The following is a 16,842-nucleotide window of genomic DNA, read 5'->3' as shown; positions in this document are numbered from 1 at the left end:
AATGAAACAACCAATCAAAATTCACTATATTCCCTAAAGTTGTAAACCCAACGAATAAGAAAATGTTATTATACAACTTTGGGGACTAGTGTAATTAACAGCTCTCTCTCTGCTAATATATTATGCTACTAATGTACGTCCTTGTTATTCAGTAGGAAGGGAGGGGACATTGGGCTGTTTATTACACTAGTTCCCAAAGTTTTATAATAACGCATTCTTATTCGTTGGCTCTAAAACTTTGGGACTTAATTTTAAATTTTAATTAGTTGGATCTTTGAGTTGAGTGTCCAAATGTTTCAACCTCTAATTGCATTATACAGCAAGGGTAATTAAGTGTATCAATATTTGGGATGTACATCAATTTATCTGCCATTGTCTTATCTCTTTAAATCCCTTAGAGTTATTCAGACAGTATGTTGATTGTTCGACAATGTTTATAATAAAATTTAAAATGTTTGTTTATTTTTCCGATTTTAAATGCAAAGCTTTTTCTATTATTAGGGTCGGTCTGTCCGTCCGTGACGGATAGCTTTTTTCGTTAATTTAGGCACGTTAGAATTGTCCTATCGATTTCAGATTTTCCTTGGTGATCCCTGTATTAGTTAGGTACAATTTAGAAAGGGTAGCAACTCTGTAATCGTTACCAGAAGGTCCGTACGTCCATTTTAGACATGTTGATTTTTATAAAAAATTTGTGATATGATTATTCGATTGATCTGATTTTTAGTATACTGATCTCTAGGACAACAAAGTAAAGTATTATAATCGAAGCAACTCCTCAATTAAGTCCTAAAAATGTAAGTATGTCCTTAAACATTATCCTGCATTAAGCAATTTTTCAACAAATTTACTTTCAATTTTGCTTCGACACTTATGCATTTATATTCTGATTTTCAGTTCTGACACTCTACAAGTGTTAATGCCCTTTTGTCCTACCGATTTATAGCTTCGCTTTTATTTATGTTGTCAAATGATTCATGATTTTATAAATTTCGTGGATCTATAGGGATAAGACAAGAAATTGAAGCTAGCCCAAATTATGTTATATATAAACGACCTCTTCTGTATATTAGAATTATAGGCTACGAAGTTTTGAGCCAACAAATGAAATAACGTACCATATATATATATATATATATATATATATATATATAATACATATGATAAATTAAATATATAAGTATAGTAATGTAAAAAAATACGTTTATAAAAATTGTATCAATATAGGTTGCTAATATGGACCTCATTTATTGGTAAGTTCTATCATCCAGTAGGAGGGGAGGGGATTGGATAAAGGGAGTGGATGGTGGGGTATCATTATTTTAACCCGTTTATTAGAGTACATGAAAATCTGGTGCAACATTCAAGTAATAATAATATCTATCTGTATTTCAGATGTATAACAAATAAAACATAGCAAAAATAACAAAAATGGCTCAGAAAAAGTCTTTAGTCGATGGAATCAGGAAAAAAACAAATAATAAAATTCAGAAACTCATCTAAAAGTAACAGGATGTGTATGATACTGTGTATGTGTCTGTTTGTGCAAATACATCATGCTTACCACTGAACCGATATGGTTCTCTCTCTCAGTGTAGCTTCTCATAGACACTGGCAGGGTTTGTAACTATTTTGAGGGAAGATATCACGACCCTCCAAAAAGTTATTAAACTAATGAAATTTATAAATGTCTTCTCAATATCAGAGAATAATATTAAGATGAATTTTAAGAAAGCTTCTTTAATGAAAATATTTATTTACTTGTTTTTGTAATGGTTGCAGTTGCATGGCACAGTTCGGAGCTGCTATGGCAGGTATACTAAGTTGCGCAGCTACTATAAATACTTTTCTAGTAGATGTATTACAGTTACTTATAACTTATCAAATAAAACGAGTGGTGAAATGTTTGGACGACGACATTTCCTGAAAGCACAACTGCCTATTTTTTACCAAAAATGGTACACTTTCTAACCATTAATAAAGTTGAATTGTTCCTACACTGTTTTTTCATTGGCCCAATTAAGGATCTTGTCATCCTTATTTGTTGTCATTTATTCTTTTATCTTCCTACATGTTTATGGTTTTTTCTTGTCAATTAAAATAATCTATATCCTTAATTCTTACCAATAGTTTCAAGCTACCAAAATCTGAATCATGGACATACTTACTTTATCTTTGTGGAGGGGTGCAAGTGACTGTATCCACTCCTCCCCCCCCCCTGGTTTCTTGACAAAGGCTTAAACATAACTAAAAGAAGGAGTGGGGAAAGGGTGTCCTTAGAAAAGTCACACTCCCTTTGACTTTTTAGGGGGTTTCCATCAATTTACCTATTACAGGATGACTTTTGAGAATCTCGATTTTAAGGAAGGGTGGACACCCCTCTCAGTTTTGGTTACAGGGGTTGTATAATTTTTCAGCATAGGCACGTATGAAGACCATAGACGTCCAAGGGTGGGGGTAAAAATATGTCCCCCCCCCCTCCTCCTCAAACTTTAAAACACCTAATTTTACCCCCCACCCCCCCCAAAAAAAACCTAAGATAACCCCCCTCATTTTATCACCCTAAAAATACAAAAAGCTTGTACATCCCTGTGCCACTTAACTGAATCTTTTTCTAGGCGAGGTTGTTGGTGTAGAGGTTGCTGCTCAGAATCCATTAACAGATCCGCACAGGTAAAAAATGCCCAAATCTTTCAAGAAAAGAGTAGATGATTAAAGTCCCTCCACAGATTACAATAGAATAGCCAATGAGAGGCAAGTATACACTGAAATTGACCAATGGTAAAATTTATGCTCGCCTCTGATTGGTTATTTTATCGTATGATGTCAAAATCTGAGGGGGGACTTTAATTATCTTCAGAGAAGAGAAAAAAAAATAAGTTGACTTTAAATTTGTCGGGCTTTTTTATTTGAAATAGATCCAAAAAAGGGGGAAGGGGAAGGAGAGTTTTGAAATATATTGAAAATTAGAGGGAGGTAGGTAGTTTTGAAATAAATTAAAATTTAAGGGGTGGTTGGTTATATAACTATGCAAAACCCTGCATTATAACCTAACCTAAAGTAATAAACAAATAAACGAAAACCACCCCTGCCACTCACCTTTTTCTCTTACATTTGATTTCTCATCTTGCTGTAATAACACTCTATTTTTAAAATCAAGGCAGGTAATGGCTATTTTTGTACTACATATAAAATTTGACTGCACATGTTTTATTTGTAACTAGCGGCTTCGCCCCAAGCCTCTAGGGGCTTTTTTCCTAAAGGTTCAGGGGAGAATTGAAATAAAAATTTATATTGTTTTAAATATTTTCTGGATTTTATACCTTTTTATAACTCATTATAACTCTTTATAACTTTTTATACCTTTTTATATTTGTTTACATTAATTTATATTTTTTAAAACCTTTGATTTTTTTCTCTTTTATAATGTTTTTAAAAATTTCTTTGCTATTAGACTATTTGGAGCTTCACCCTTACAGGAGAAGGAAGGTTGCACAATCTTCTTGAATTTGATAAAACAAAGTTTAAAATAAGAAAAAAAATTTTAAAAGTAAAAAATTTAAAATATAAAAATATAAAAAAAATAAAAAAGTATAAAAAAATGTAACATATAAAAAATTTTTTTTTTTTTAAATATATATAAACAAAAAAAAACATTAAAATTAGAAAAAAATATGTAATTTTTTTTTTTTTTGGGGGGGGGAAACTTTAATTTTTGAGAGGTATGGGGGTGTCCCACCCCCCAAGAAAATAGCTTAAACCACCACAGGAGCAATAGGTATATACCCTGAAGAGTAGAATCAAATCAGTTCAGTGGTTACCGAGATCTTAAGCTTCAGACGGACGGGCGGACGGACGGACAGATGAACGAACAGACAGATATCATATTATAGATAATATATTTCATTATGGCTTCAAAACAGAATCTCAGTCATACTGAAAACTAATGTCTTGCATAGTGTTACAGACAATTATCCACGAATATTAATATAAAATATAAAATTATAGCATTTTTGTTAGCCCGGGCCTTTCACCCCTTGGGGGATTACAAAACTGTTTTCAATGTTACATTTTTTTATTTTAATATTGGCGGAAAGCTGTCTATAATACAATGCGACAAATAATCTATTTCAGTTTTGAATGGAACCAATTTGAGGAAGATAGATACAGAGAATGGATAAGGAACATTTTTACATTTATTTTAATAAAAAAAACTTTATATCAGAGGAAAGAGAATGTTAATCCCAGTCCCCTCCCTTTCTTTACTTTAAAATACATATTTTTTGGATTTTTTAAAGCAAAGCTTTTCTATAATTAGGGTCTGGTCCGTCCATACGTCCGTAACGGTTAGCTCTCTCTTTTCGTTGATTTATACAGGTTATAATTGAACCTATCGTTTTAAAACTTTTACTTACAATTTTGTTTATACTCATACAAATTTGTATTGTGCTTATTCAGTTCTGAAACTGTACAAGTGTTAATGTTCGTTTGTCCTTCCTTTTTATTTTAGAGCTTTGCTTTTATGGATGTTGTCATCCTTGGTAGATAAGTTATCACTAACTTTTGAAGAAAAAAATTGTCATACTAATTTGAAACTTGGACTAGTTTGTCATACAACAAATAGTTAGATGTCTTTTGAACCTATGAAAAGCTTCCCCGCTAATCCATAAGAATTCGGCGGTTAGAGAGATCATTCGCTACAAAAACTGACTCCATAAAAGAAATTAATTAACTTACAAGCTAACCAATAGTATAATTTTATCTTATAAAAAATTCCTTCTTTGAGCTTGAACTTGACACTAGCATGTGTAAATTAACTATGAGAGTTATTCGTTACAGACCAATTCAAAATTTTAAAAAGTTTAGCTTTTAAAAATTAACAAAAATATAACAAATAAATTGTCAAAATATGTAGAGAACAAATAGAAGAAAAACCTGCCGCCGATTTTGAAGGTAAATTTTACGCCTTTTTTAAACCCATCAATAGATATATTAGTAATTAGATGTTGCACCAGATTTTCATGAACTCTCATAAACTCGTAGCTGGCTAAAATAACAATACTACCCATCCTCTCCCCTCCTACTGGATGAACCAAATGACTATAAATATGGTCTATAAGCTTTAAGCTTTGACGGATAAGTCAAAGGATATAGAATACTTGGATATTGTAAGAGATTCTCGCATACTCTTATGAAATGTTTCCCACAGCTGGCTAATATAACGGTACTTTACCCCTACAAATAGATTTAAGAAGCAGCTTATAGTGCCTAATAAAAATGACGTTATACAATTAAAATGACCAATGATAGGCCAGTATTCACATGAATTGACCAATATGGTATAAAGTATTCTGGCCTATTATTGGTTATTTATATACTAAAAGCTGCTTCTGAATTTAACCAAACCCCTCCCCTCACCATGGAGGAACTTGATGGCCAATATCTGAGGGCTATAATAGAAACCCATATTATAGAATGGGTCTGTCAGTAAAAACCTCGAAAGACAAAATATATTCATTTTACCAAATTTTTATATGTTATCTATCTATCTATCCTACTATATAAAGTAGTTAGCGTTATTTCTTTGTCCCGAAGGATCTCGCTAACCGCTGAACCGATATTGTTCTCCTTCACAGTGATGCTACTTATAGGTCATGGGAAGGTTTTAAACTGGTTTTGGGTAGGGTGTCTTTGACCCCCACCCCAAAAAAAAAATATTTTTGTTTACTCTTTTTAAACTCATATTTAAAGAGGGATGAGGTCGACTTTTCCCCCTCCTAACTTCGGTGCCCCTAGAGGCTTTTAAGGGGCACCTTAAAAAACTAGCAGTGTCCAAACTTAAACTTTTTAACAAACAACTTTGATTTAGAGAATGGATCAACTTTTGCATCCTCAGATGTATGTAAATTTATCCTCCATTGTCTTATCCCCTAATATCCCTGAGCTGAATCTTTAATTCATTTTTAAGGTGCGCCAAATCGCCGAATTTCAGCCAATCACAGCGCGGCATTTCGTAAAATGCTGTGCTCTCATTGGCGCACCATTGAAATGATTTAAAGATCCAGCTCTGATTAATTGTAGAATTTGCCAATGAGGAGTTAGCCAGACAAAGAGCAAGAGAACAGACAGAAGCTAATGCTAATATAGAGGTAAAACAATGAGGAGTTAGCCAGACAAAGAGCAAGAGAACAGACAGAAGCAAATGCTAATATAGAGGTAAAACAATGAGGAGTTAGCCAGACAAAGAGCTAGAGAACAGACAGAAGCAAATGCTAATATAGAGGTAAAACAATGAGGAGTTAGCCAGACAAAGAGCTAGAGAACAGACAGAAGCAAATGCTAATATAGAGGTAAAACAATGAGGAGTTAGCCAGACAAAGGGCTAGAGAACAAACAGAAGCAAATGCTAATATAGAGGTAAAACAATGAGTAGTTAGCCAGACAAAGGGCTAGAGAACAAACAGAAGCCAATGCTAATATAGAGGTAAAACAAGGATTACAACATCCATACAAGCAAAGCTCTGACAAAAGAACATTAACACTTTTAGAGTGTCAAAACTGAATAATTTGAATATAAATGTATACAAATCCAAAAAAAAGTTATAAGTAAATTTGGAACCTAGTAATAGTGTCTAACTTTTTATCTTTGTGACGTAACAAAAATCGAAGGATGAGAGAGGAGGTGGGAAAGGAAACCCCTAAAAAAGAGGATTTTTGTTACGTCACAAAGATAAAAGTTAGACACTATATTCCGAATAATGTGAAGGGACATACTTAGATTTTTAGGACTTGATTATAGAGATGCTTTGCTTATAACACTTTGTTGTACTTGGCATCAGTAATCTGAAAATCAGATCATCGGATGATTATATCACATAAAAATTTGTTGTTGAAAAGTTGAAATTCAACATGTTTAAAATGGACGTTCGGACATTTTGGTAACGATTATAGAGTTGCTGCGCTTATTAAATTGTACCTAACTACTACAGGAATCAACATACAAAGATTGAAATCTATAGGACAATAACAACATGCTTAAAATAACGAGAGGAGCTAACCCTTTGCTTTAAACAAGGACGACATTCTCCATAAGAGCAAAGATGCAATAGGTACTATAAAAAATGTAACCTTTTCATATAAAAGAGCTATAATATATGTATATCTTTTTGTACCAAAAGATTCTTAACCGATTTAGTTTCAAGAAAAAAATCATACCCCAAATTTGTATTTAAAAATTATTGTTGAATCTAAAATCTAAGAGGGGGTGAATGCCCATAGATCCTTTAATGACGCAGCTACAAGTACATTTATGTAGACAGTATAATCATTTGATCATGTTTTTCAAAAATCTTTTTATGGTGTCTACTCGTATCTACTTTACTTACTGAGTAAAAAATAGAAAATCTACGCTCTTAGATTTAAAATTTTTTTTTACAAGCAACTAAAATTATCTCTAAACAGACAGAAATTTAAAATAGTGCAAATATTAGCAACAGAATTTCCGCGGTTTTTTTACTTGAATGTGTGTGAAAAAGGAGAAAACGATTTTTTTTGCAATTTTTAGATAACAGTTTGTATAGCAAGGGTTTAATCTTATTATTTTAAATTTTAATATCCGCAGAAAGCTGTGTATAATACGATGGAATAATTAACTGATACTTTTAAAAAAAATTGTTTACAAAAACAAGTTTTCAACCTTTCTTTAAATATTCTGTCAACTTCAAAAATATATTTTCTATAAATTTTTCCTTCTTACGACTAATAATGCATTTCTTAGAGTCTTTACGTCAGTATTTTAGAAGGGTTTTTACAGTTTTAGGCATTATAGAATTGTCTGTTTCAAATAAAACTTGCAAAAATGTTTCCAAAATAATTGTGGGTCAACCAGCTAAAAAGCCTCCCTGAAAAATCTTCATTGCTGTTTCTAAAATCTTAACAACCAATTTAAACATTTATCCAGTATGGCATTAAAACCAAATATCCACTAAAATAGAACTGCTTTTCAAGCATACGGAAAAATCATGTGTAGCATCGTATAACAGATTTTCCACAAATAATAAATTAAAAATAATAAAATTAACACCATAATTGTTAGCCCTGACCTTCGGTCCCTCGGGGCTAACAAAACTGGTGTCAATCTTATGATTTTTAATACGATGCAATAATAGTTATTTCACGCATCGTATAATAAACAGCTTTCCGCGGATACAACAATTTTTTATGCTTTTTATTTAGATAAACTGGGATGATGAGAGAGAACGAGCCCTGAGAGCAAAGTACATTGAGGTAACAACCAGGGAGATAAAGGGATAAGACAATGGTAGATAAATTGATGTAAATCCCCAATGATGATACACACAATTACCCCTTCAGTAGATTAAAATTATTGGTTGAAACATTCGAACCCTCAACTTAATGAAGTAACCAAAAAAAAGAATTACTAAAGTCTCTAAAGTCGGTAAGCAAACGAATCATAAAACGTTATCTTAAAACTTTGGGGACTAGTGTAATAAACAGCCTATTGTCCCCTCTTTCTCTGAAAAAAAATCCTATAAACATTCCTAGGCTTGACTAAGATTTACTGTTTTTTACCCATACTACATAGATAACATTATGTAGTAACAGGATGTCTGTGTGTATGTCTGTCTGTCTGGTCCAAAGGATCTCGCTAACCGCTTGAGCTATATTTTTTCTCCTTTACAGTGAGGCTTGTCAATGGTCCTAGCAATGTTTATAACTATTTGTGGGAAAGGGAACCTCCCCACTCCCAAGCTTAAGATTTAGGAAACCGCTGAACCGAAAAAGCTCTCCTCTTCAGTGACTATACCTACTGGTCTTGTAATGGTTTTAGGCTATTTTCTTGGAATGTGGGACACACCCACGTTCCCCCAAAAAAGAAAAAATACCGCCCATCAAATTTATTCAAAAATTAGTAAATTTGATATTTTTTAATAATAAGATGAGATATGCTAGCGAGCAGGTGGATTGGGACACTTCTGGAGAAAGGGAAGCTCAATTAAGGAGCAGGTAAAGAATATTTATTGTATTATAGTCAGCTTTCCGCGGTTATTAAAATGAAAAATTATAAGAGTCTTGTTATAGGGGCCGAAAGATAGGGTTAAGAAAACTTGTATTAATTTTATGATTTTTATTTTAAGATTCGTTAAAAAAATTGTCTTAATTCAATGCTATACTTTTATATTCGTGAAAAATTGCCTTTAATACAATGCTATACTTGATTTTTTAGTCTGGCTAAAAACTGATTCAAATCCAGCGGATATTAATAGGTTTCGAAGCCACACTTAAAAATGTTTCATATTTTTTTTTATAAAAATCACGCAACCTGTTAAAGAAGGTTTATTAACTTTTTTGCTTTTTATTTAAGATAGCTAGCCGGTGCTTTTAGTAAGTAGTAGATGTAAAATTTTTCTTAGAATTCAGATATGCAATCGGTTTTTTTGTAGACCTCTTATTTTTTAAGTAATTTAAGTTTTTTAAAAAAATAATTAAGTCCGTTTTAAGGTACTAAAACGCAACAAAATAAAAGAAGAAAATGGCCAGTATGAACAAAAATAGTAAGATCTTTAATTTGACACCTTACTTTTAAAATTCTGTTGAGTAATTATTGAAAAAATCTATTTTTTTAACCTCGGTTTAATAAAAACTTTAAACCTAAATATTTTCTCAAACAGACATAAAAAATATGGGTTCATATATACCTTTAGAATCAGAAAAAATATTACGAATCTATTCTAAGCAAAATTGAAAAAGATTTATAAAACTATAATAAAAAAAATATGTTTATTTTAAGAATTATAATTTTCGGCTTTAAAGGGTTGACTTGAACAAAACCTGAACAAAACCTAAACAAATGTACATACACTGTAACAGATATTTTTTAAACACAATAAACAATAATGCATTTTGAACTGCATTGTTTTGAAGTTTATAAACAGACTGAAGCATACTTGTTCATAATTTTTCATTCTTTACATGTTATGTAAGTATCACTATTTTTATTGTAGTATCTATTATTTATATTGTTTGAACATTATCCTTTTTTTTGTCAATTCTATTGGTTAAGTTTTGAGGTGAAGCTTCTTGATTCGTCAATTTTAGAGATTTTTGATTGGCTAGTTTAATAGTTACAATTAAGTGTTGCCTGTAAAAATATAATATTTTAGGCCATTTTTATTTTTTTAAGTTTTTACTTTTTTTCAATTTTGCTTAGAATGGATTTGTAATATTTTTCTGATTCTAAAGGTATATATGAACCCATGTTTTTATGTCTGTTTGAGAAAATATTAAGGTTTAAAGTTTTTATTAAACCGAGGTTAAAAAAATATATTTTTTCAATAATTACTTAACAGAATTTTAAAAGTAAGGTGTCAAATTAAAGATCTTACTATTTTTGTTCATACTGGCCATTTTTTTCTTTTATTTTGTGGCGTTTTAGTACCTTAAAACCGACTTAATTATTTTTTTTTAAGACTTAAATTACTTAAAAAATAAGAGGCCTACAAAAAACCGATTGCATATCTGAATTCTATGAAAAATTTTACATCTACTACTTACTAAAAGCACCGGCTAGCTATCTTAAATAAAAAGCAAAAAAGTTAATACACCTTCTTTTGTTGTATTTGTGTTTTGATAATCTAAATAATAAAGTAACAGGATATCTATGTGTCTGTGTGTGTTTGTATGTTTGTTTTCTCCCATCTCTTTTGAATAGATTTTCTTCCCCCCTTCCCTTTTTCTTTTCCCTTTATAAGACGTCATATAGGAATCGTCTTGCTCAAAAGTGGGACAGATTGGGCTTCGTCAAAATACAACATTTCAAGTGCCCCTAGAGGCCTACAGGGGCGTAGCCACTAGTTTTGTATAAAGATCAATTAAATTAAAATCAGGGTAATGTTAAAACATTTGGATCTACTGCAGTTCACGGTAAAATATTGCTGCCATACTGAAAAAACATTTTTAGCATCGTATTACTGATATTACATATTACTTAGATGTATATACAATATTAATACATTCCCAATGTTTATAAACAAAATTAACACTTATTAAGTTCAAAATTATTGGTTGAAAAGTTTGGACACTGAAATTTATATAACCTTTAATTAAACGTAGATATAAAACTTTGGGTAATGGTGTAATTTACATGCCCCCTCCCCCCTCCCCCCTCCCTAAGTAGGCTGGTCTGTAATGATTATTTATTTGCCCAGAATGAGAACAGAGGAGCGAAGCAAGCAGAAGGTGGAGTGGGATGACCAGGACGAGCGGGCATGCATGGAAAGGTTAGTCCGCTGGATTAGAACCGGTTCTGATCTATACTATCCACGGAAAGCTGTCTATTATACTTTTCGATAACTACTGGGATCTAAAGGGATAAGACAATGTCTGATAAATTAATGTACCTCCCCAATAATGATACACAAAATTAACCCATATGTAGATAACAATTAGAGATTGAAACGTTTGGACACTCAACTTAATAAACCCAGATATCATAATTCATTAAATGTCCCCAAAGTTATTAAGCTAACGAAAAATAAAAAAAAGTTACTATAAAACTTTGGGGACTGATGCAATAAACTGCTCAATGTCCCCTCCCTCCCTGGTATAAAAGGCGCACGGCTGCAGCTTTCTATGGATAGTAAAATGAAAAATTATAAGATTTTGGCCCCTTGCGGCTAACAAAACAGGTAATAAAATTATGATTATTATTTTATTATTCATAGAAAGTTGTCTGCAATAGAAGCTAGTAAAAGTGGCTGACTCAGATTGTGACGTCAAAAAAAATCAACCAATGAGAGGCCACTATAAATTTTACCATTTGTCAATTACAGTGTATACTGGCCTCTCATTGGTTAATTTTTTTTACATCATAATCTGAGTCAGCCACTTTTACTAGCTTCCTACAATACGATACATGTTCTTTTCGTATGCCTCAGTACCGTTTCTAATCAAGCGGATATAAATCGGTTTCGAAGCCATACTGGAATAAATTTTAAATAATTTCTATAATACTGCGATTGAACTAGGAAATATTACGGATCATGGAAAGGAAACAAAGTAGTGGGTTTCGTGTTTTTTTTTCCTAGGAGCTTTTCACCTATTTCTAGCCCCTAAGGGACAATCATAAACATTTACCTAACCTAACCTAAAAAAACACACATTAAAATCAACTGTGAAAATACGACGAACCCCACTTCTTCGTTTTCTTTCCATGATCCAATATTTCAAGTTCAAAAAAATGCCTTTTTTATCCTTTTTTTGCATGCATATTTATTAAAATTCTATTTTTTTATAAGTTTTTTTTATTTTTAGGTACAGACAGAAGTATAAATAAGAAGAATATTCATACACCGCATCGTATTATAGACAGTTTTCCATGGATATTAGTATTATGAGAAATAATTCTGCTTCGTTGGTTTTATAAGATTGATTTTGTGATTTTGGTCCTATTTTTTGTGGAAAATTATCTAATTTAAGATACAATATTTTTTAGTGTGGCTCTAAACTGGTTTTAATCCAGCGAAATTATATCGGATTCGGAGCCATACTGGAAACTAAACTTATGCTATGAAATATTTACATCTTTTAAAAGAAGGTGTGCTAACTTTTGTGATTATAAAAATAGCTAGTCGGTGTTTTTATTAAGTATTTGATGTAAAATGATCCATAGAATTTAGATGTAGACCTCTTATTTTAGAAGTGATATAAGTTGTTAAAAGCGAAGCTTTTCTATAATTAGGGTCGGTCCGTCCGTCCGTCCGTACGTCCGTCCGTCCGTCCGTCCGAGATAGATAGCTTTTATTCGTTAATTTAGGCATGTTAGAATTGTCCTATCGATTTCAAACTTTGCATGATGATTCATGTAGTAGTTGGGTACGATTTAGAAAGCGTAGCAACTCTATAATCAGTACCAGAATGTCCGTACGTCCATTTTAAACATGTTGATTTTTCTACTTTTTTAACAACAAATTTTCAAGTGTTTTAAATATCCGTTTGATCTGATTTTTGGTATATTGATTCCTGGGACAACAAAGAACAATATTATAAGCGAAGCAACTCTATAATCAAGTCCAAAAATGTAAGTATGTCCATAAACATTATCCTGTTTTTAAGCAGTTTTTCAACAAATTTACCTATAATTTTAATTCGACATTTATACATTTATGTTCCGATTTTTCAGTTCAGATACTATACAAGTGTTAATGTCCGTTTGTCCTACCGTTTCAGTGCTTCGCTTTTATGGATGTTGTCATCCTTGTTTTTTATAAGATTTAGTTGGTTTTAAAGTAGTAAAACTAATTGCGTATCATTTTGCATCTACCACTTATTAAAAACACCTACTAGCTATTTTTTTTTTAAAGTCACAAAAGTAAGGGCACCTTCTTTAATCGTAAGTTATTAAAAGCGAAGCTTTTCTATAATTAGGGTCGGTCCGTCCGTCCGTACGTCCGTCCGAGATAGATAGCTTTTATTCGTTAATTTAGGCATGTTAGAATTGTCCTATCGATTTCAAACTTTGCATGATGATTCCTGTAGTAGTTGGGTACGATTTAGAAAGCGTAGCAACTCTATAATCATTACCAGAATGTCCGTACGTCCATTTTAAACATGTTGATTTTTCTACTTTTTAACAACAAATTTTCAAGTGTTTTAATTATCCGTTTGATCTGATTTTTGGTATATTGATTTCTGGGACAACAAAGAACAATATTATAAGCGAAGCAACTCTATAATCAAGTCCAAAAATGTAAGTATGTCCATAAACATTAACCTGTTTTTAAGCAGTTTTTCAACAAATTTACCTAGAATTTTGATTCGACATTTATACATTTATGTTCCGATTTTTCAGTTCAGATACTATACAAGTGTTAATGTCCGTTTGTCCTACCGTTTCAGTGCTTCGCTTTTATGGATGTTGTCATCCTTGTTTTTTTACAAGTTAGCACAAATTAAAAACTATTAATATTTGTTAGAAGATTTATATATCTTCAATTATTTTTTTTGGTCAAAGATGATAATAGTTATTTATCGCATCATATTTTTTACAGCTTTCCGCAGATACTAAAATGAAATATTATAAGATTTAAATCAATTTTGCTAGCCCCTAGAGGTCGGAATACTAAGCTAAAAAAACTGGTTTTAGTTGATTTTTTTATTATTCAAGGAAAATTGTCTGTAACCGATGGTATTCATGATGATCTGGTGGAGAACTGGTTCTAATCCAGCGGATATAAATCGGTTTCGAAGCCATACTGGAACCTTATTTGGAAAAAAACTTATCTTATTAAACAATATTCTATATCGTATTATATTATTTTCCCTGTGTTTTGTAATTGTTAATGTAACCATGTATATCCTTATAATAAAGTAAAAGGATGTTTGTTTGGCTGTCTGTTTGTACCGAATTGATCTCGCTAACCGCTGATCCTATTTGGCTCTCCCTTACCATGTAGCTTCTCATGGGTCCTGAGAAGGTTTATAACTATTTTTGGGGAGGGTATAACCACCATTTTAAGAGAAATAGCCAAGCCCCTCAAAAATTCCTTCACATTTAATAAAACTAACATTGAAAGACGCCACTAGTCAAAGATATATTTATTTATAGAAAAAAAATAAGGATGACAACATTCATAAGTATTAAAGCTTAAGATTATGGATGAACGTCTGGAAAAAATGAACTGTAGAACAGTGTAATAAAAAATAAGCATTAATAAAACTTTGTGGGAATACGTAAAATGTAAACTGATTTAATCCAGGGTTCGGAAACCGCGCCTCAGCCGCGCATAAGCCTCAGTTTTAAACCTGCTTGTGAGCAGAAAAAGAAATTTTTGAAAGAAGGATTGTCTAGTAAAGAGACAGTTTTATACATCCAGCTAAATTTTATAGTGATAAAATGACGATTTCACTGAGGCTTACACGCGGCTTACGCGCGGCTTCCGATCCCTGATTTAATCCCTAAAGATTTCAGCATCTAATCTTGAATAAGGGTCGAGAAAATCATGAAAACTTAAAATCTTGGAATTGATCTAGCACACCAATTAATTAACGAATCTTGGCGAAAATATAAAGAATGTGAACTTGTATAATCCCTGAAAATTTCAGGCGTCTATGTTTAAAAAGAGCCGAAAAGATCATGTTTTCCCCAAAACGTTTCAGACGGATGGACATACTGACAGACGGACGGTTATTTTACATTATTAAGTAGCTTTGCTACTTTAAATTATGTAAATTGTAATGCCACTAGAGGCTTGGGGCAAAGCTGCTAATTATTATGATAATGTGATTTATTTTACTTTATTTACCTGAATTATAAAATTCCAAATATTAAATATAAAATATAAATTAGATTAAATAAAAAATTTGTGATTGTATCATTTTTATGATTTGGGTTGGTCCGTACGTAGTATGGTATAGCACTTACCGTTATTTAAGGCATATTATCTTATTGATTGAAAACTTTTCATGATGATTCCTGTAATAGGTAGGTTTGACTAATAATGCGTAATAGAGATAACTTAGAGACATACTCTTTAATTCAGCCAATAAGATAACAGTGACAGTTTATAAAATGTTAGCCGTCTATCTTATTTTGGAGCCGACAAAATCAATTGCAGAAGGCAAAACAGCTAAAAATGGCTTAAAAGCAGGTTGACTTCCATGGTTGTTTTATACCTAATTATGCTCCAAATAAGCAAAAATAAAAATTGTCTTCATGAAAAAATTAACTTTTTAACAGACTATCATTTGCTCTACAATTTAGGATAATTCTTAGGCCATTTCTTTTAATGTGTTATTATTGTGTAACATTTACTGATGTTGTCATCCTTGTTTAGGCATGTTAGAATTGTCCTATCAAACTTAAACTTTGCATAGTGAGTCCAGAAATCCAAATCTTGAAATGAAATTATGTGTCTAAAAAGTTCACTCAACCATAAATTATTTTTGTAACTTACATAAGAATATTTGTCACAGGTTACAGAAATTTAAGCTACACATAAACACAGTTGAGTTCTTATTCAAAGCTGTTTAGACTTTATTGTAATTTTGTGATTTCTTAGACTCAGGGACGGTAGAGACACCTAGCTAAGGTATCTAGTTGGTTAGTTTAGTTTCTGACGTGATTTTGTAGAGTGTCAACATCTTTTAGTGACTTTAAACTATAAAAATTATAAAAAATGGTGTAGGAAATTGTTTTAATATTAACAAGGATGATAACATTCATAAGTAGCTAACACAAAAAGATATGAATTGACAGTGAAGCAGACAAAGTGAATCGAACATGGTTTTCAATGGTCATTTTAAAAAAGGAAGAAAGAAAAAGAAGGGCATAAAAATTACAAAAATCACAAAACCTTCATAAAAAATATCTATACGTCTATTCTTACATAACTCATTAACTAGCAGAAAAAAGTAAGTTATACACAGGATAAGAAATACAAGCAGCTAAAAAGCTGTTTTAAAGCAGTCGGACTTCTATGGATGTTATATACTCAAATATGCCCCATAATCATGGAAATGTTGACAATAAAAATCAGAGATCTAGCTTTAATAGCAGCTGACTAAATCCTATTTCCCCTTACACAGTGAGCCCAGGAATCCAACTTTGTGGAAAAAATTATTTATGCCCAAAATCGAACTTTAGAAAATCAATTATTTTAAAAGTCCATGTTAAAATTCATCATATTAGAGGAGGTTTGCCATTTTAAATTAATGAAAAATTATAAAAATTAAAGTTTTTATGGCCTTCTGAAGTTGTTACCCTGGAATTCACAAAATTTAGATACAAAAATCTCCCCAAAAAAATATTTTTTAATTTTTTTG

At 31.6% G+C, this 16,842-nt stretch overlaps 1 protein-coding gene across 1 annotated transcript; it reads left to right on the top strand.

Annotated features, from left to right (window-relative positions):
• The first annotated feature begins 1,393 nt into the window (after window positions 1-1,393).
• On the top strand, window positions 1,394-15,361 carry LOC145332796 (uncharacterized). Its single transcript, XM_080177854.1, has 10 exons — window positions 1,394-1,466; window positions 1,783-1,814; window positions 2,619-2,673; window positions 4,135-4,182; window positions 4,916-4,953; window positions 6,082-6,149; window positions 8,236-8,286; window positions 8,960-9,027; window positions 11,229-11,300; window positions 12,334-15,361. The coding sequence occupies exons 1-10, from the start codon at window positions 1,432-1,434 to the stop codon at window positions 12,353-12,355; spliced, it is 489 nt and encodes a 162-aa protein (XP_080033980.1). The 5' UTR covers window positions 1,394-1,431; the 3' UTR covers window positions 12,356-15,361.
• The last annotated feature ends 1,481 nt before the right edge of the window (window positions 15,362-16,842 follow it).

Source organism: Acartia tonsa, chromosome 11 (assembly GCF_053477335.1).
Source record: "Acartia tonsa isolate MP-2025a chromosome 11, ASM5347733v1, whole genome shotgun sequence".
Classification (NCBI taxonomy): domain Eukaryota; kingdom Metazoa; phylum Arthropoda; class Copepoda; order Calanoida; family Acartiidae; genus Acartia; species Acartia tonsa.
Note: the sequence above shows the minus strand (reverse complement) of the source record. Positions and strands in the feature narration are given on the sequence as shown.